We start from the raw sequence: 15,760 nt of genomic DNA on the forward strand, positions 1-15,760 counted from the left end.
TCAGACAGCATTGTGGCGCCACCACCAACATGGCGCCACGTATAGACGCCAGAAACCGAGATTCAGCGAAGAGTCTACTGAATACAATGTTACCCCAAAAAAGGAAAATGAAGACTTGGGGAGGAAGAGTACGAAACGACAGATTGAGCGCTGAAGTTCAACAGATTTTATTCTTACAGCAGGGCAGGGAGAATGAACAAATGCGCATGCGTATATCAGTGTTGCCTAGAGTGATCACAGTGACGGTTACAAACGTTCAGCGCTCAATCTGTCGTCTCGTACTCCTCCTTCCCAAGTGTTTATTTTCCTTTTTTCACGCAACAATGTATTCATTAAATCCCAACCAACTGGCCCAGCAACAAGTTTTACTCAGCGAAGAAGGTAGTGGTAGAGAATTAAATTTTATCTCATAAATACAGGATGATTACGCATTTTAATGATTCGCAGACATCTGGGCGGAGCATGAAAAACTACGGCAAATTGCGCTGCACGGTTCTAACAGCACGCGTGGGCGACGCGACGCAGCGCGCAAGGCGACCGCTGAACTGCGCAGCAGGAACAGCGCCAGGACAGTTACCCGATGCGAGAACGGTGGATGTTACCGAAACAGGAGAATCATCGGCGTCCGAACATTACTGTTAGCTCCGCTATGAGCACCGCATGCACTGTGGCAGGCCATGCACACAACAGCTTCAGACGTTTGTGAACGCAATGCCAGCAGCGCAAGGCACAACGGCTGCGCCGCAGAGACGATTGAGCGGAACGTGCGTCCATTCGGCCTCGTCGTTCTTTCAATTTCGTTGTGCAGTCCCTACCCATTACACCAGTTCTCTGAAGATTCACTCTGTCAACTAAGTCATCGATTCTTAGGTTGCGTTTGGTTCGACCCGGAGAGCACCTCACTAACCAGGTATACAATCCCTGCTGTCATACCGTGCTCTTAAGCAACTAGATGTGCTCATTTCGCACGAGATGTATGATGACAACGTCGAAATTGACACTGTCGGTAATCCTCTCTTAAGTTTGCTGCCGGAGCTATCGTTTTCCAAGCGAGAGTCGGCACATTAAGTTTTGCAGGCGTGCCAACCGACGGCATCAACAGCTGCAGAGTTTGCAGCTTTTCGCGCTGCACTGTCTTGTCAGCCAGAAACCTCGAAGGTGGCTTGTATTCGGTGAATAGAAAGCGCTGCTGTTGCAGTCTTCGCTGTCAACCCTGAGGCTTGGACCACACGAACAACTGGCAGTCCTGATCGGAGAGCTCATTCGTACCTAAGCGAGAAAACGACCACATCGTGGTTTAATGGTTTGCAGGTCACTGCGTCAACCTGGGTAACAATAACGCGGATACTCTCTCCTCGGCTAGGTTAGGTCAGGTCAGGTAAAATGGCACGCAATAATTGACTCTGTTGTAACAGTCAGATGCAGCTAGAGTACTACGCGTGCTGGCACAAGGCATTACGTGATGCCTTATGCCAGCAGACGAAGTATTCATGTGGAAGACAAGAAGCTTTTTCAGAGCCATGGCTAGGAGTGGCCTTTACAAAATATTTGGCCCTCCGTATTTTAATGACTGTGAACCTGATGAATGCTCACATGGAAAGAACCGAACGCGCTTTGTTGCGGCGGTCCGCGATTAAGTGCATGCTGAGACAATTAATTGGTCGCGACTACGCTAGCTTGTATATTGACGACAGATCATTGTCACAGCGAATCATTTTGGTCTACCGACATCATAAGGTGTCGCAACCGAGGACTATGAACGCATTGTAGTACGTTTACGGACAAAAAAACCAGCGCAAGTACTGCAAGTGTTAACTCTTACTCTGCGCTGTGAAACACAGTGATTGTGTGCCTCTGCTGTGCTTCTCCCTCTCTCTCTCGCTGTCATTTTTACCTTTCCACATTCTACGTTGGTTTATCTCTCTAAATCCCAGATTTTTCTTTCTACCTTCCCCTTCCTCACCTCCTATGTATGGCAGCAAACCATATTTTCTTTGTGGTAATCCTCCCACCTTCTCTTTTTTTTCATATCGACTTTCTCTTACACCTCTCTTCCGCTATTGAGCTAGCCTTCTTATATGGATCGATTCTTTTTAACCAGCGCCCATGATAGGCCCACCTTCAAGCACGCCAACAAAACCGGAGATCGGGCCCTTTCTGAGGAACCGCGCTTACAGAAAAAGAAAATTTATATCAGTACCGGTCATAAAACTAGAAGCGCTACTTGGCTCATTCTACATCGGACCTGCACCGGTTTTTGAAAAACAGAATCATTCTCAATTGCTGCAGGAAAACACCATTGCAATTTATGCGGGGTGATTTGTCTGTACTGCCCACACAGATGCCCAATTGAAGACACTGCATTGTCTTGTCCCCAACCTACCGGCTGACGTGCCAGTAGCTGGCGAAATTTTTCTATAGTTGGTGCGTTAGCGCAAGTTATCAGAACACTGTAAAGAATGAGTTAAAGAGGCAACACCACTCGGTCCCTCTGCATTTCCCAAGCTCACTGTAAATAAAGCGAGAGCGAAGAACGCAAGAGGTGAACGTACGGTAAGGTTTCATGTTTTGCGAGTGAAAAAGCAACAAGGAGAACTCTTCGAGCCCGCAACACATTGAAAACTTAAATTAATCATCTGTTCGCGCTGGCACCACAAAGTCCCATTGCATCCTCTCTGCTGGCAGTCTCCCTAGCTGTTCCACTGCTGTATCCTTTCCTAGAGATCGACCGCCACCTCCTCCCATTCCGTGCTTTTACTTGGCGGCGTATCGATTTCGTATTTACTCGCCTTTAAGAAGAGCCGGCTCCTTAAATCCAGACGGGGGAGCTGCTCTCAGAGCGACGGATTTCCGGTACTCAGACCGCGTCTGGCAACCAGGCGACATCGGCTGGCCGCGCTGCGCTTCCTTTTGCGCTTCGCTACCCGACACGCGCGCGTAGTAATGCCAGCCCGCTTGTCTGTACCGGCACAATGGGCGTGTATCAGGGAGCATCCGGCAAAACTTGCGCAGTACGAAGAGCGAAAGCGCAAAGACCTCGTGCGCCGTGAAAGAAGCTGCTTAGCAGAAAGAAGACACGCAAGGAGCCAGATGAGCCGATAAAAATGATTTCTGGCCGTACGGAGGCGCCGCCAGGCCATATACTGCGAGGCTGCGATTGCTCTTCCGTCCAGGCGTGCAAAAGCCGCCATCGTTTGCCCTGTCAAGGTCAGAGGAGAAGGGCGCCTGCCGCCACCCAATTCCGCACGCTCCCATCGAGAGTGCGATAAGTTTGGGATGAAGGAAATATGATCAGTTTTTATGTTCTAGCGGTGTGGCCAAAACAAACTAGCTTGCACAGTCCTGTCTTGCCTTCAGCCTTATAGTTCGTGGTCAGCCCTGTAACACGCAGGCATGCGGGAAGGAGGAGTGGCTTTATTGCAAAGTACGCTGGTATTTATACCTTGCTCTTGGGGAGCGCTCATGGGCTGAGAGATGCGCAGTAGTCGTCTTGTGCGCGCGTGATGACGACGATGCCTCCTGCCACATCTTCTCTTCAACGGAAAAAATAAACAAAAAGAAACTTGGAATACGTCAGATGGCATCAGCTATGAGAAGCTATTTGCCTGGCTTGTACGTAAGGGTGATTGGAAACCTTTGATGCACTAGCCTCATGCATTAGAGGCGTAACGGGCATTCACACAAAGGCTTCTTGAATATCAATTCCAGTGATCTATGATATGATTCGACCGTTACTTCCGGTTGTCCAAATATGTAATCTTGAAACTTTGTACAGCCATGGACGATTGCCAAAGTCTGCTCTTCAATTTGCGCGTGTCGCTCTTATGCTGCGGTTAGCAAACGAGATGAGTAAGCGATTGTCTGTACATTTTGCAAGAGCACGGCCCCCACACCGTACTGGCTAGCATCAACCGCCAATGCCACACGTTGGTTCTGCCGAAAGTATGCCAGGACTGGTGCTTGGATGAAAGTGGCACGGAGATTTTGAAAACTATCTATGTAGGTCCGGCCAATTCCACGCGATGTCTTTCTTTAACAGCTGTCGAAGTGGAGCAGAAAGAGCGTTCATATTGGGCACGAAGCGCGCCAGAAGGTTTACCATGCCGAGGAATAGACATTAGACATTATTTATTTTATCATAAATTTGTACATCAACATAAGCAACCAACTGTTGGGCCCATAGCCAAGGCTAGTGTGGGCCCATGTGGTATACATGCGTTTGTGCTGCGGCGATCAGGACAGTGATGAACAAATGCGTATTGATTATACATAATTGTACAGGATGAGAATATTTTAAGGTCCTTGCGATTTTGGGGTGTTGGTAACTGTATAATGTCCCCTACTCTCTCAGGGTCCAGGAAGAGTCCCTCTTTGGTGAGTACATGGCCCATGTAACGTACTCGGGGCTGCATGAAGTGACATTTTTTTTTTTTCTGTTAAGCTTAATGTTATTTTCTCTGCAACGCGTAAGCAACTTGGACAGATCGTGCTCCTCGCGAGTGTTTCGCCAGACCAAAATGTGGTCGATAACAATAGCTACACGAGCAAGACCCTCTGCCACTCTGTGCTTTCCTCGTTGAAAAACTTGTGGAGCCGACGCTAGGCCGAACCGCATGTGCAAAAACCTATATCTGCCATACGGGGTGCTCAGAGTACAAATTGTTGAGCTCGGCTCGTCTAGCTTCACCTGCCAGAATCCCGATGACGCGCCCAAGGTGGAAAAGTGCTTTGCTCCCGATAGACGTGGTGCTACGTCTTCTATGGTGGGCATGTGGTAGTGCTCCCTGAGGATAGGCTTATTCAAATCTGACGAGTCTAACCATATTCGCACTTTCTCCTTTTTACCCACCACAACCATGTGACTTGACCAAGAAGTTGGCTCAGTTACCTTTGAGATGACCCCGCCACTTTCTATCCTTTAGAAATTCTGCTTTAATGCTGTCTTGAAGGGCAACAGCGACTCTTCTTGCTGGTTTAGTGGTACCTTGAACAGCGGGCTTCAGCTGTATGGGGTAGGCCCGGCCCCTGAGTACCCCTAGGCCCTGAAAAACATCCTCAAATTCTTGATGTTGGTTGCAGCCGGACGCATCAATTCAACTTATGGTGCTTATCAGGACCAGACGTTCAGCAACGCAGTCACTCGGTGTGACTGGGACGTTCGGCTTGACGATGAGAAATTATGCTTCCGTGCACTGTCCTTTGTGGCTAACGGGCAGCTTAATCTTTTTATATGCAATTTCTTTGTGGCTGAAAAACGTGCGCAATGTAGCGAAGCATGGCTGTGGAGGCTGGGATGTTATGTGACCTAACACCGCCTCAGGCATTACACAGCAGTTTGCGCCGGTATCAATATTGCATTTTATATACATGCTTGCGATAACGACTCCTGCAGACCGACGATCAAACCGATCTACAGTACTAACTTCAAGTGTTTGCCGAAACAGTTTGTCGTGCATTAACTGAACTTTGTTGTACGCTGCGCTGTCGTGACGGCGGCCTTTGACATGCACGTGCGAAATGGTTGCGTGCGGCCTCCGCATTTGTGGAATTGCTTACCCAGAGCCGGGCAATTTCCACTTTTATGTCTATCGAAGCCCCATCTAAAGCAAGTGTTGCCTTTTGATTTCACTGAATCTATTCTAGTAGGACATGCGTCCTGTATTTCATTCAAACGTCCCTTGCCGTGTTCGCTTGCACGGCAGATTTCGACAGTTTTTGTGTAAGATGGATTTTCCAATAGGAGTCTCTGCTGCAGAACTTTGTCATTGATTCCATGAATAATTCTTCCGCGCAGCATTTGGTCTTCTAGTGCGTCAAACTCGCATTCTTGTGCAAGCGTCCGAAGCTCTACGAGCCGACTGTTGAACGACTCACCCTCTTGCCAATACCGGGAGCCAAAGCAAAATTCATTGAATGTCAGGTTGGTTGTTGGCTTGAAGTGCGCCTCAAACATTTCGGTGAGAATCTTGATGTTGTGCTTGTCGTCGTCATTCTCAAACGTGAAAGTGTAAAAAGATCTCCTTGGTTCTTCACCGATTGCCATTAGGAACGTTGTCGCTTGAACCTCCTTTGCTTGTTTTTTCAGCTTCGTTGCCGTTGCGTGCATGTCGGAGTCTTTCTTCTATACGGTCCAGCTCTGAAAGGCGGCTCCCTTTGAGTCCAGCGGTTTCGGCGGCGGAATTATTGACGATGCCATACTTGTCAAGATTTCGCGGCGGTTCCTGCTGGGGCGTTTCCAGTGCGGAAGGCTACGCTGTCAATGCGAACGACGGTGCTAGACCACGTTCGCGACTTTCGACACTATGTAACACGCAGGCATGCTGAAACGAGGAATGGCTTTATTGCAAAGCACTCCAGTATCTACAGCTTGCTCTTGGGGAGTACTCTTGGGCTGAGACATGCGCAGTGTTGCGCACGCGTGCGGATGACGATGCTTTCTGCCACAAGCCCCACAGAAAGTGCTGCGTTCCGTGTGCCATCGCCATTTGGCTGAACACCAAGGACATTGTTTACTGTATTTTTCTTGACTTTCAAAAAGCATCTGACGTTGTGTCATATTCGTTATTAATAGAAAAAATTATCTTGATACAGCATAGATGATAACGTTATTCGATGCATAAATGAGGATATCAATGTGAGACATCATAGCATTGTTATCAGCGGGAAGCAATCTCATGAGGTTGATGTTACCTTCGAGGTGCTGCAGGTATCCGCTCTGGGTCGTTTACTGTTGATAACTTACATTAATGAAATTTTTTACAAGTATTTCTTAATGCGTGCAACTGTTGGCGGATGATTGTGTATATTATTGAATTACGATCTAGGTGACTACCAATGATGTGAGAATTAGGGAATGCATATTAACTTATAAATGCCTATGCATATGCCTTTCACTAAAAGACAGTATCCTCTTGATTTAAAGTTAACGTTAGCAGTACCAAACTGCTGTCAGTATCAGAATTTAAATATCTTGGCGTTCCTTTAACCAGTGTAATGTCCTGGCACCGCCAAGTAGATTTTGTTACTGCTAAAGCCTGCCGCGTTTTGGACTTCCTGCTTCGCAACGCCAAACATTTTCCTATACAGACCAAAGAACTGTTGTATGCCTCAAATGTCAGAAGCATACTTGAGTATGCTTGCGCAGGGTGGGACCTGAAATCGGTACTTGACATTCAAAAGTTATAGAGAGCTCAAAATTTGGCCGCTGGTTTGGTTTTAATACCTATGACACTTATTTCTCCGTATCGAGTGCGGAAATTGAAAACTCGTTGGTGCCAACAGCACGCATCAATAGCGGGAAAGAGCGCATTCAACACACACTTCCTTCCCTGCTCAACGCGTACGAATCTGCTAACATCAACTTGTTTACCTGTACCCAACGCGACATACGTGCCATATGCAAGTTATATGCAAAGGAATGTACCACTGGGTAATCTTTAGGTATAGTTAATGCTTAATATAGGATGTTTTCTTTGTTCTACTTTTATTTAGTCCATTATTCTTTGTTATTAGTGCTGTTATTTGATTAATGTTATTTGACGATTATGTTAAGTGTGATCACGCTTGTGGCGAAGTAACTTGGTTTCTGCACATGTAAGAGCAGATAAGATTTTGTTTAGTCTTCTTATGTTCTTGCTATATTGTTATATGTTTATTTTGTATTTTTCTTTAACATGAAGCCATCATGTCTGCGATGATATTGCCTGTCGCTGCTGCTTTGTATTTCAGGGCTGCGGCCGAGTCAAGCTGTTTATGACAGCTTTTTCTGCAGTTCCCCCTGACTGTATTTCTTGGGGCAGAAATAAAATTATTACTATTATTATTATTAAAAAAACTTTGCGCTGGGACACACTTAAAATATCTAGGGAGGCTTTCTAGTTAAGATTGTTACATAGCATATTTCATTCTAGAACTGGAATTGACGGAACACAATGTATATGTTTGGCGCTGACCATGTGACCGTACGAAGAGACCATTCACTCAATGTTAAAGAATACAAGCGCCGGACTGATCTCCTTCAAATGTCTTTTTTCTCCAATACAATTTCCGGCTGGAACAAATTGCCCGAGGAGCTAGTGTCCATAACATCAAATGATTCATTTTCTTCCTTGCTGTGACATTTTTATGTATAACTATCTTGTGTTTTTTCCTATGACAATGCGATTTCTTTTAATCCCCACCAGCACTCGATGGTATTTTGTGTAACGTTTCATTTTCAACACCGTCCCCCCACGCCTCCCACCCTCCCCCACCACCGCCACCCCACCACTGTAATTCCAGTTAGTGGCGCTGTGGGTATTATGATAAACAAAATAGAGCGGGCTTTACAAAAAGCAAAGCATTATTTGCCGTGTGCCCTATGTTGGTGTAAAGATGTACACTGAAGCAGTGTTTCTTGTCGTATGTCCGTTGACTGATTCTTTAAATCGATAACAACAACATTTAGGACCACCCGTGGCTTGTATCCCGGCCAATTTTTACTTCTGGAGCTAGATTACCCTCCTATCCAGACATTATTTTCACGATAGAGCAAAATAAATATTCCCCTAATGAGCAAAGTTTTGCTAATGAGCTCTTAAACTAAATAATCTGCCGTACATATTGCAATCTACGAATTGTAGCCGTGACCTCAAAATTTGACAGTGTAAACTTAAAGTAAATGCCAAGTTAACAAACCTAGTTGTTGGAATGCTACTTCTCGTCGTCGTACCTGCGGATCTGCGCTTTCCCCTGCCGGAGCTCATCCCCCCTTATTGTCGTCTCCCTGGCGAGCTGAGGCGTCACATCAACAGCGGCGTCATTTCGCTACAGTAGCAAGCAAAAGCGGCTCGACCATTCAGGTGGTGTCTATACATCAAGAGGGGTGGAGACATTCCTGTTTAGAGCCGGGAGCATGAGAAACTTTCACTTGTGACAGCCTCGTACGAAGTACGAAAGACTCCCTGAAAGAAGGGATTTTAAAGAAACTTAAATAGAGGCCAACTTGACAGCGCGTTCAGGGCACACCTCGCATTAAACCAGCAATATTTATCCTTAGTCCAAGTCTCTCAAAAGCCGTCTACTTGAGCCAGCTTTCCAAGTAGCAGTATGCAATGAAGGAGTCGGCTTCGAAAGTCCCTAGGTTCCTGGTTAATGCTTCTAAGAAACATGTGAACTTTGAAAGAAATTGGTAAAATGACCCTGATTAGTATGATCTTGCTAATATGATGTTGCTGTGTGCCTCGCTGTTTCCCGTCTAAGTTTGTGCCGTTAAACCATATATAATACTCGTAACCAATTAGCCCACCTCAGAATGAGCTTGCTTAGGAGAAGTGTCGGGACATGTTTCCCTGCACCTTCCACAACTTTTCTATTGAGTACAGAGTCACAGATCAATGTAGAAGAGGTGTCTTTCCTACTAATTGCAAAAAGTTCATCAGCTTGATTTGAATAATGGAGAACCGAGCGCCTGTGCTAAATATAAGCTCTCCGAGATTATCCCTCTCTCTTAACCGGTGTAATCGATGGGAAGGATACATTTTGTGCTATTTCTTATACATTTTGATTATTGTTCAGTTTGTGCGCGTCTTTGAGTATCATCAACCGATCAAAACCACCGCTCCCTGCGGTTGCACTTTTTACTGCAGCATACTCATCAAGCACATCAAAACGGCAACGACCGGAAAATTTCATCGAGAAAGTGATTTAGCGAGAGCAAAGGCGCGCGAGCGAGAACAGCGCCAGTGCCAGGCGCTGCCTTCTGCTGCGATGGTAATATACGCCTGCGAAATGGCCCCGCCAGTTCGTCGCAAGCGTAAAGCCCGTTGCGGTCCAGTGGTGGTGATGCGAAAGACAATGACTTCAGAAGAAACGAGGGCGAGTTTCCCAAGGGGAGTTCAGATTCGGTCCAGTAGCGAATTAGCAGACGGAGGCTGCCCATGTTCAAGCGCGTTGGAGAAACAAATACACGAGAAAAAGAGCAACTCCGCAGAGAATGGGAGCACGACGGTAAAAATTCCAAGACGTAAAGGGCCATGATTACTCGCTCGGCGAAAATCCCTCGCGGGTTCAGCTTCTTGCTTAGCTTTGCTTCTGCTGCAGGTGGGATTTGGTTGATGATGGCAGCGACTCGGAATTAGTTCGTAACGCACTGTCTTGTGAATGAAAAACCCAAAGCCCTTCGTTATGTGTTGTGCAATCCGTTGAAGTGATTAAGAAATCCACAGACAATCGGTATAGTTTGAAAAAGTCGCAGTTTCGCCCGAAAGGCAATGCACCGATTGCAATAACAAATTAGTAGATATCTATACGAAGTAACCGTAGTAGTGTTATCGGCCGTCTAAATCTATAAACATTCGCTTACTACCTAAATCAACAATGATGTAGTATATAAACGCGACCGAACGAGGACGCAAAGACAGACACACAGTGAGAGCGTTGTCCCTGTGTGTCTCTTACTCTCTACGTCCTCGCTCCGTTGCGCCCACACATTCTATCACGGATTCGAACCAACTAGCGTACCAACGTGTTTTACCTAAATTAACAAGCACAGTGTCATGCGCGCGCAGGTAAACATGAACACATCTCGCTCGATGAGCTAGGAAACGTGATGTCGAAATGTTGGAATGAGGAATCGCGGCAGCAGCAAAGAGCGAATTGACCTTCGCGCATCTCTCGCTGCAACGGGGACGAAACGTCGAAACCACTGCGCCGACGAAGCTACCCGTACCGGCACTACGCTCACCCTGCAAACATCGCAGATCGCTTTGAAGACGAGGCCTGCGCGGGTGCACACTTTGGCCACGTCACAGATAGCGTTCAAGATGCGGTGACCGCACGGCCGCGCCGTAAGCAGCAGCTGCTGCAGAACGCCCCCCACCCCCTCCCTGGCCTCACGCCGTGCCTCGCGCGCGACAGGAGAGGGCGCGCTTCGGCCTCGCCTTCCTCGCCCGCGCAAGCGAGATTAAGCTGCGTTCGCCGGCTCACCCTCGCACGTTTTCACTAGCACATACAGCAAACGACGCGCGGCGACGCTTTTATCGCCCTTGGACTTTATACGGAATCTCACGGCGACGGCGACGGCAGAAATCTGCCTGGAGTGTCAATAGATTTGCTCTCACCATGTGGCACGCGTCTGTGGCACACATGCACCCAAGCAGTGAACTGTAAGCGTCTTTTTTAACAGACGTTTACGACTAAAATTGTTGGGATATTTCAATAATACACACGCAGCGTACAGATGCTATTTTGTGCCTGTGAGTTCACTATTTTTCAATGCACTAGCAGGCACAAAAGTATTTCGACCGATGGCCGTAAGGCCAGTTTCCACTCTGTATAAACTGAGAGAGAAAGAGATGACAGCTTTAATGATATGCTGGATATGTTAGCCTGGCTCTTTCCCTGACAATCTCCTCCCGGTGGTGAGTGATTATGACGTATACAGTGATGAATACTTAACAGCACACACACACAAACACACACACACACACACACACACACACACACACACACACACACACACACACCACACACACACACACACACACACACACACACACACACACACACACACACACACACACACACGCACACGCACACACGCACACGCACACACCCACTAAGAGATATTTACAAAGATTCGTTAAGGCGAGTGGCCATGAAGAACGTCAGCGGCGCTCTTATGGCGCGTAACGCGCAGGTGGTGCTTTGTTTGCCATGGGCCGAGAATGTGCCGCAGTTCTAAGCTCGAGTTCCTTTGCAGATGCATTGCCGCATTCAAAGACTCTCTCTCTGACGCGTTGCGGCATCAGTCATACAGAACATTTGAAAGTCATGAGGGGTGTTACATTCAAACCACATTGGCGAGTCCGTCAGTTGAATTTCGCATTTGAAGTAGTTCTTGTAGGCCACGTCCAGTCTGATGCGGTGCAGGCATGTTTGGTCTTGTATGTTGAGGCCTCGTGGCATGTAAAACTCACACGATAGATAAATTTTTAATAGGGGTCCATACTGATGGCTTGCATATCTCCAGAAGGATCACTGGAAACACTGAGCGCGTACACACGCCAGTGTCGCCGCGTCTTTTCCCGAGAAAGATATCTGGACCATTTCTCTCAAAGTGTCGTGTCCAGCTATGGCAGCATGGTCAGCCTGGGCGTTGCCTTGTAATCCGCAGTGTGGTGGCAACCACTGCAGCACAACGCTGTGCTGCAGTGGTTGCAGCTTTTGTACTGATTGTACAAATTTACCAACTGCTCTGCCAAGCTGATATTATTTCTGTATTAGGAGTTCTGCAGAAACCCGAAATGTGGAGGGAAGTAACTAATTAAATAATTAATTACACATTCCTGCGATTGGGTGGACGTCTGATTTCCCCTTAATTACTTCTCTCCACCTTGCGGGTTTCCGCAGAACTCTTACATCAAAGCCCTGCCTTCGCTTCGAGCTGTTGACAAATTCGGCTTCGCCCTGCCATCTTCTAGCCGCCTGGTTAGCTCAGATGATAGAGCGGCTGCCCCGGAAAGGTGGTGGCCCCTGGTTTGAGTCCCGGAGCAGGACAAATTTTTCTTTAACTGCGAGACTTTTCTTTCGAGGAACCCGTATGAGTTTTCTTTGTAGCAATTGCTACGATTGGGTGAACGTCTAATTTTCCCCTAACTAATTACTTCTATCCACCTTGCGGGTTTCCGCAAAGCTCTTACGTTAAAGCCTTGGCTTTGCTTCGAGTTGTTGAAAAATTTGTCTTCGCCCTGTCATCTGCTAGCCGCCTTGTTAGCTGGTTAGCTCGAAAAGGCTGGTTCGAACGGCCACGTCTGCGACTACTCCACTGTAATCAGCGGCTGCTCCACTGTACTGGAAACAGTATGCACTAGGTTTCCTTCGAGTAACACAACTGCTTTTTTATAAATATTGGTGCATGATAGTTGGGACATCCTCCATATGTGATTAATGGGCAGAACACCAAAACATATTGACATAATCAACGATTTTCTTTTAAGCTGTTGGGCCCTTGGGCCCTCTCTGCAGCGCGCATTGGGGAAGCATAAATACTTCGTTTAGCGCCATACAACGGACACGAGAAAGGCGACTGGAGAAGGCGCCTTGTCCTGTCGCCTCTCTTGTGCCCGTTGTATTGCGCTAAACGAAGTATTTATGGATCTGCACCAACTAGCCCACGGGGGAAGCCTTTGAAACGCGCGTCACAACGGCACTCGTCGCATGGAGCATGCGCACCGATCACGTTATCGTAAGAACTCGCGCGGGGACTGCCGGGAAGGCGGCTGCCCGATAAGAAGGCAGCGGAGACGGCACTCGGGGCTTTTTTTTCGGGGCGCGCGCCTGGGGAGGCGCTGGTGGGGCGTGGCCCGCCTAGGTTTCTTTCCGAGCGTGCTGCATAGCGGGCAGGAAAGCGTTTTTGCATTGTGTCCGCATGAAAGAGTGCTCTTGTTGTTCGCTTTTGGGACAGTATCTGCGCGCCTGGTTCGGTGCTTGCTTGCTTTCTGCGCTTTATGCATTCTGTTATCGACCCAAAGATTGTGTTGGTTGATGGTTTGTAACGACCGTTCTTTCGTCGCTCTCTTTGGCTTGTATATTTTGTTGCCTCGCTGTCCTGCTGCTTGCTTCTTTGCTTTGTTCTTTTCTGCTATTGGCCGCGAGGCTGTGGTAATTGTTTGAATGTTTCATTATATCGTAAATTAAAGCGGTTTTTGTTCTTTCCACCGCTGGTCATTTGTCGTCCTGGTCGCGGCTCTCGGACCCCCTGAGCGACGGCGAGAGGCCTTCAAAGCTAAAATTACGGAGATCTTGCGCATTGCGGGAATCGATGTTACGCGATGCGTTTTGCAAGTAGCTTACTATCCAGCACCGTTTGACGACCGCAAAGGGTAACGAGGTGCCATTCATGCCATGTCATAGGCATCATTCTTATCATGCCATGCATACCCTGAATATCCCCATTTAAAGAAACTATCACGACGTCATCACGACCGTGAACAGATACCTAGTGGCCAAAATGTCACGCATGAATGCCACGCTTATCCTGAGGTATGTTAAAGAAGAGACCACGACGACAACACGACCACAAGCCTGTCATGCGTGTATTGTCATGCATGCCTTCTCATACAACGTCATTAATGCCATCAATGCATATCCTGACAAATATCCATAGAAAGTGACGACCATGACGGTATCGCGACCACACGTACATACCTAGTGGCCCAAATGGCAAGTGATGCCATGTCATTCACGTTATGTCATTTCATGCATATCCTGATGTATATTCATTCATAGAAACGACAACAGCGTCATCACGACCCCGAGTATGCCATGTCATGAATAAATGTCCTGTCATTCATGAACTAAAAGAGGGGAAACCGACGGACCCGATTTTTGTTAATCACAACCATATGAAGCCAAGGGATAAAGGCAAGGAGAGCATATGAAAATTTATTTGTGATTTGTAATTAAAGTGTAGATGCGATAAGCTAAATGGAAATAAAAAGTAGACGGAAAAAATAAATGGGAGCGTACGCATTTGAACTGGTTGGTCCATGACTTGAGCAGAAACAAAGCAAAACAACAGGACATGAGAAAGAGACAGAGAACGGCAGTTAAAAAACAATTGTGTTACAACTCACCTTGGGAACGATGTTATGCGAAGCATTTCGCAGGTACCTGGCCATCAAGCACTGCTTATGGTTCCGAAAGGCGATACCAAGTGTGTTAATTGGATAGTCGTGGGTGGTAAGCGGCACGTGTGTGTGACGACTGCAGCACGACGACGATCACGTTGAAGACGATCGTACGGCGGCAGGCTTGCTACGCTGGCACGCGACAACAGGACGACTGTTGGACTCTGCAGAGGCGCACGCACCCACTAGCCCTTGCAGCTCGTCAGCCACGAAGAACAGCTTCTGTAACACCTGAAGGGCGACAGACTTTAGACGCGATGGCATAGTGCATGTTGGATCAAGACTCGTGTATTCTCTGCAAATCTTTCACTCCTCCGCCCCCTCACCGCACATAGGGTGGCAAATTGGACAAAGAATAGTTAGTATATCTGCCTTTCCATCTTGCCTTCTCTCTCGCTCTAGAGAAATAATTTAGGTACAGGCAATGAGATCATGTAATCCTTCGTAGGTTTGATGCCTGAGCGACAAACCACAGGAAATTGCAACAATTAGAAGCGATAATACTGACACGTGTACTTATCTTTATCGGGCGACGACGTTTCGCCGCCTAACAAATGTTATCGCACAGCGCGGCACGCGCCTGCATGTATCCGAAGTTTCTGGAAAGTTATAGATACTTCTACCCGGCTCTCTGTTGTCGCCGAACCTTGTGTTATCTGATTTTATCGCCTGACGCGAATGGTGTAGAACGTTGCGGAAGGCACGCGGGTCTAAGCGATTACTCTGGAACATTCGACGACGCTTGTATACAAGCCGACGCGCTTGACCCGCATATCAGATTTTCGACGATCGCCGACTGTATTCGCCGCTCTCTTTGTGCTATTAGTGTTTTTGTGGGCACAGGTTCGCCCAATAAAAGTTAGTTTTGTCATTCACAGTATTGCTACTGTGTTCTTCAACGTCACCACCATGTGACATCTGGTGGAGGTGCTTTGGGTTCATGTACCAGACGCCCCCACAAAGCCGTGACCCAAGCCCGCACGCGGAAGACAATACCAACGTCCCCAAGAACCAGCGAGGTAGCCGCAGGCTGCAAGAACTGCCCCCGGAGCACGGACTTTTGCCTGAGACGACAAAGAAGATCACCACCA

General features: G+C 47.5%; 1 protein-coding gene across 10 annotated transcripts in view; it reads right to left on the reverse strand.

The window, feature by feature from the left end:
- LOC142571288 (parathyroid hormone/parathyroid hormone-related peptide receptor-like) overlaps nt 1-15,760 on the reverse strand; it is a 1,032,566-nt gene that overhangs the window by 645,406 nt on the left and 371,400 nt on the right. Inside the window, exon 1 of one of the 10 annotated variants that reach the window (XM_075679531.1) lies at nt 14,616-14,675. The exons of the other annotated variants lie outside the window; for them this stretch is intronic. Coding sequence (XP_075535646.1) covers nt 14,616-14,660 — 45 coding nt within the window. The 5' untranslated portion in view covers nt 14,661-14,675. Of the gene's footprint in view, nt 1-14,615; nt 14,676-15,760 lie in introns of those variants that run through there. 10 annotated transcript variants of the gene reach the window in all.

This window comes from Dermacentor variabilis, chromosome 2 (genome assembly GCF_050947875.1).
Source record: "Dermacentor variabilis isolate Ectoservices chromosome 2, ASM5094787v1, whole genome shotgun sequence".
Classification (NCBI taxonomy): domain Eukaryota; kingdom Metazoa; phylum Arthropoda; class Arachnida; order Ixodida; family Ixodidae; genus Dermacentor; species Dermacentor variabilis.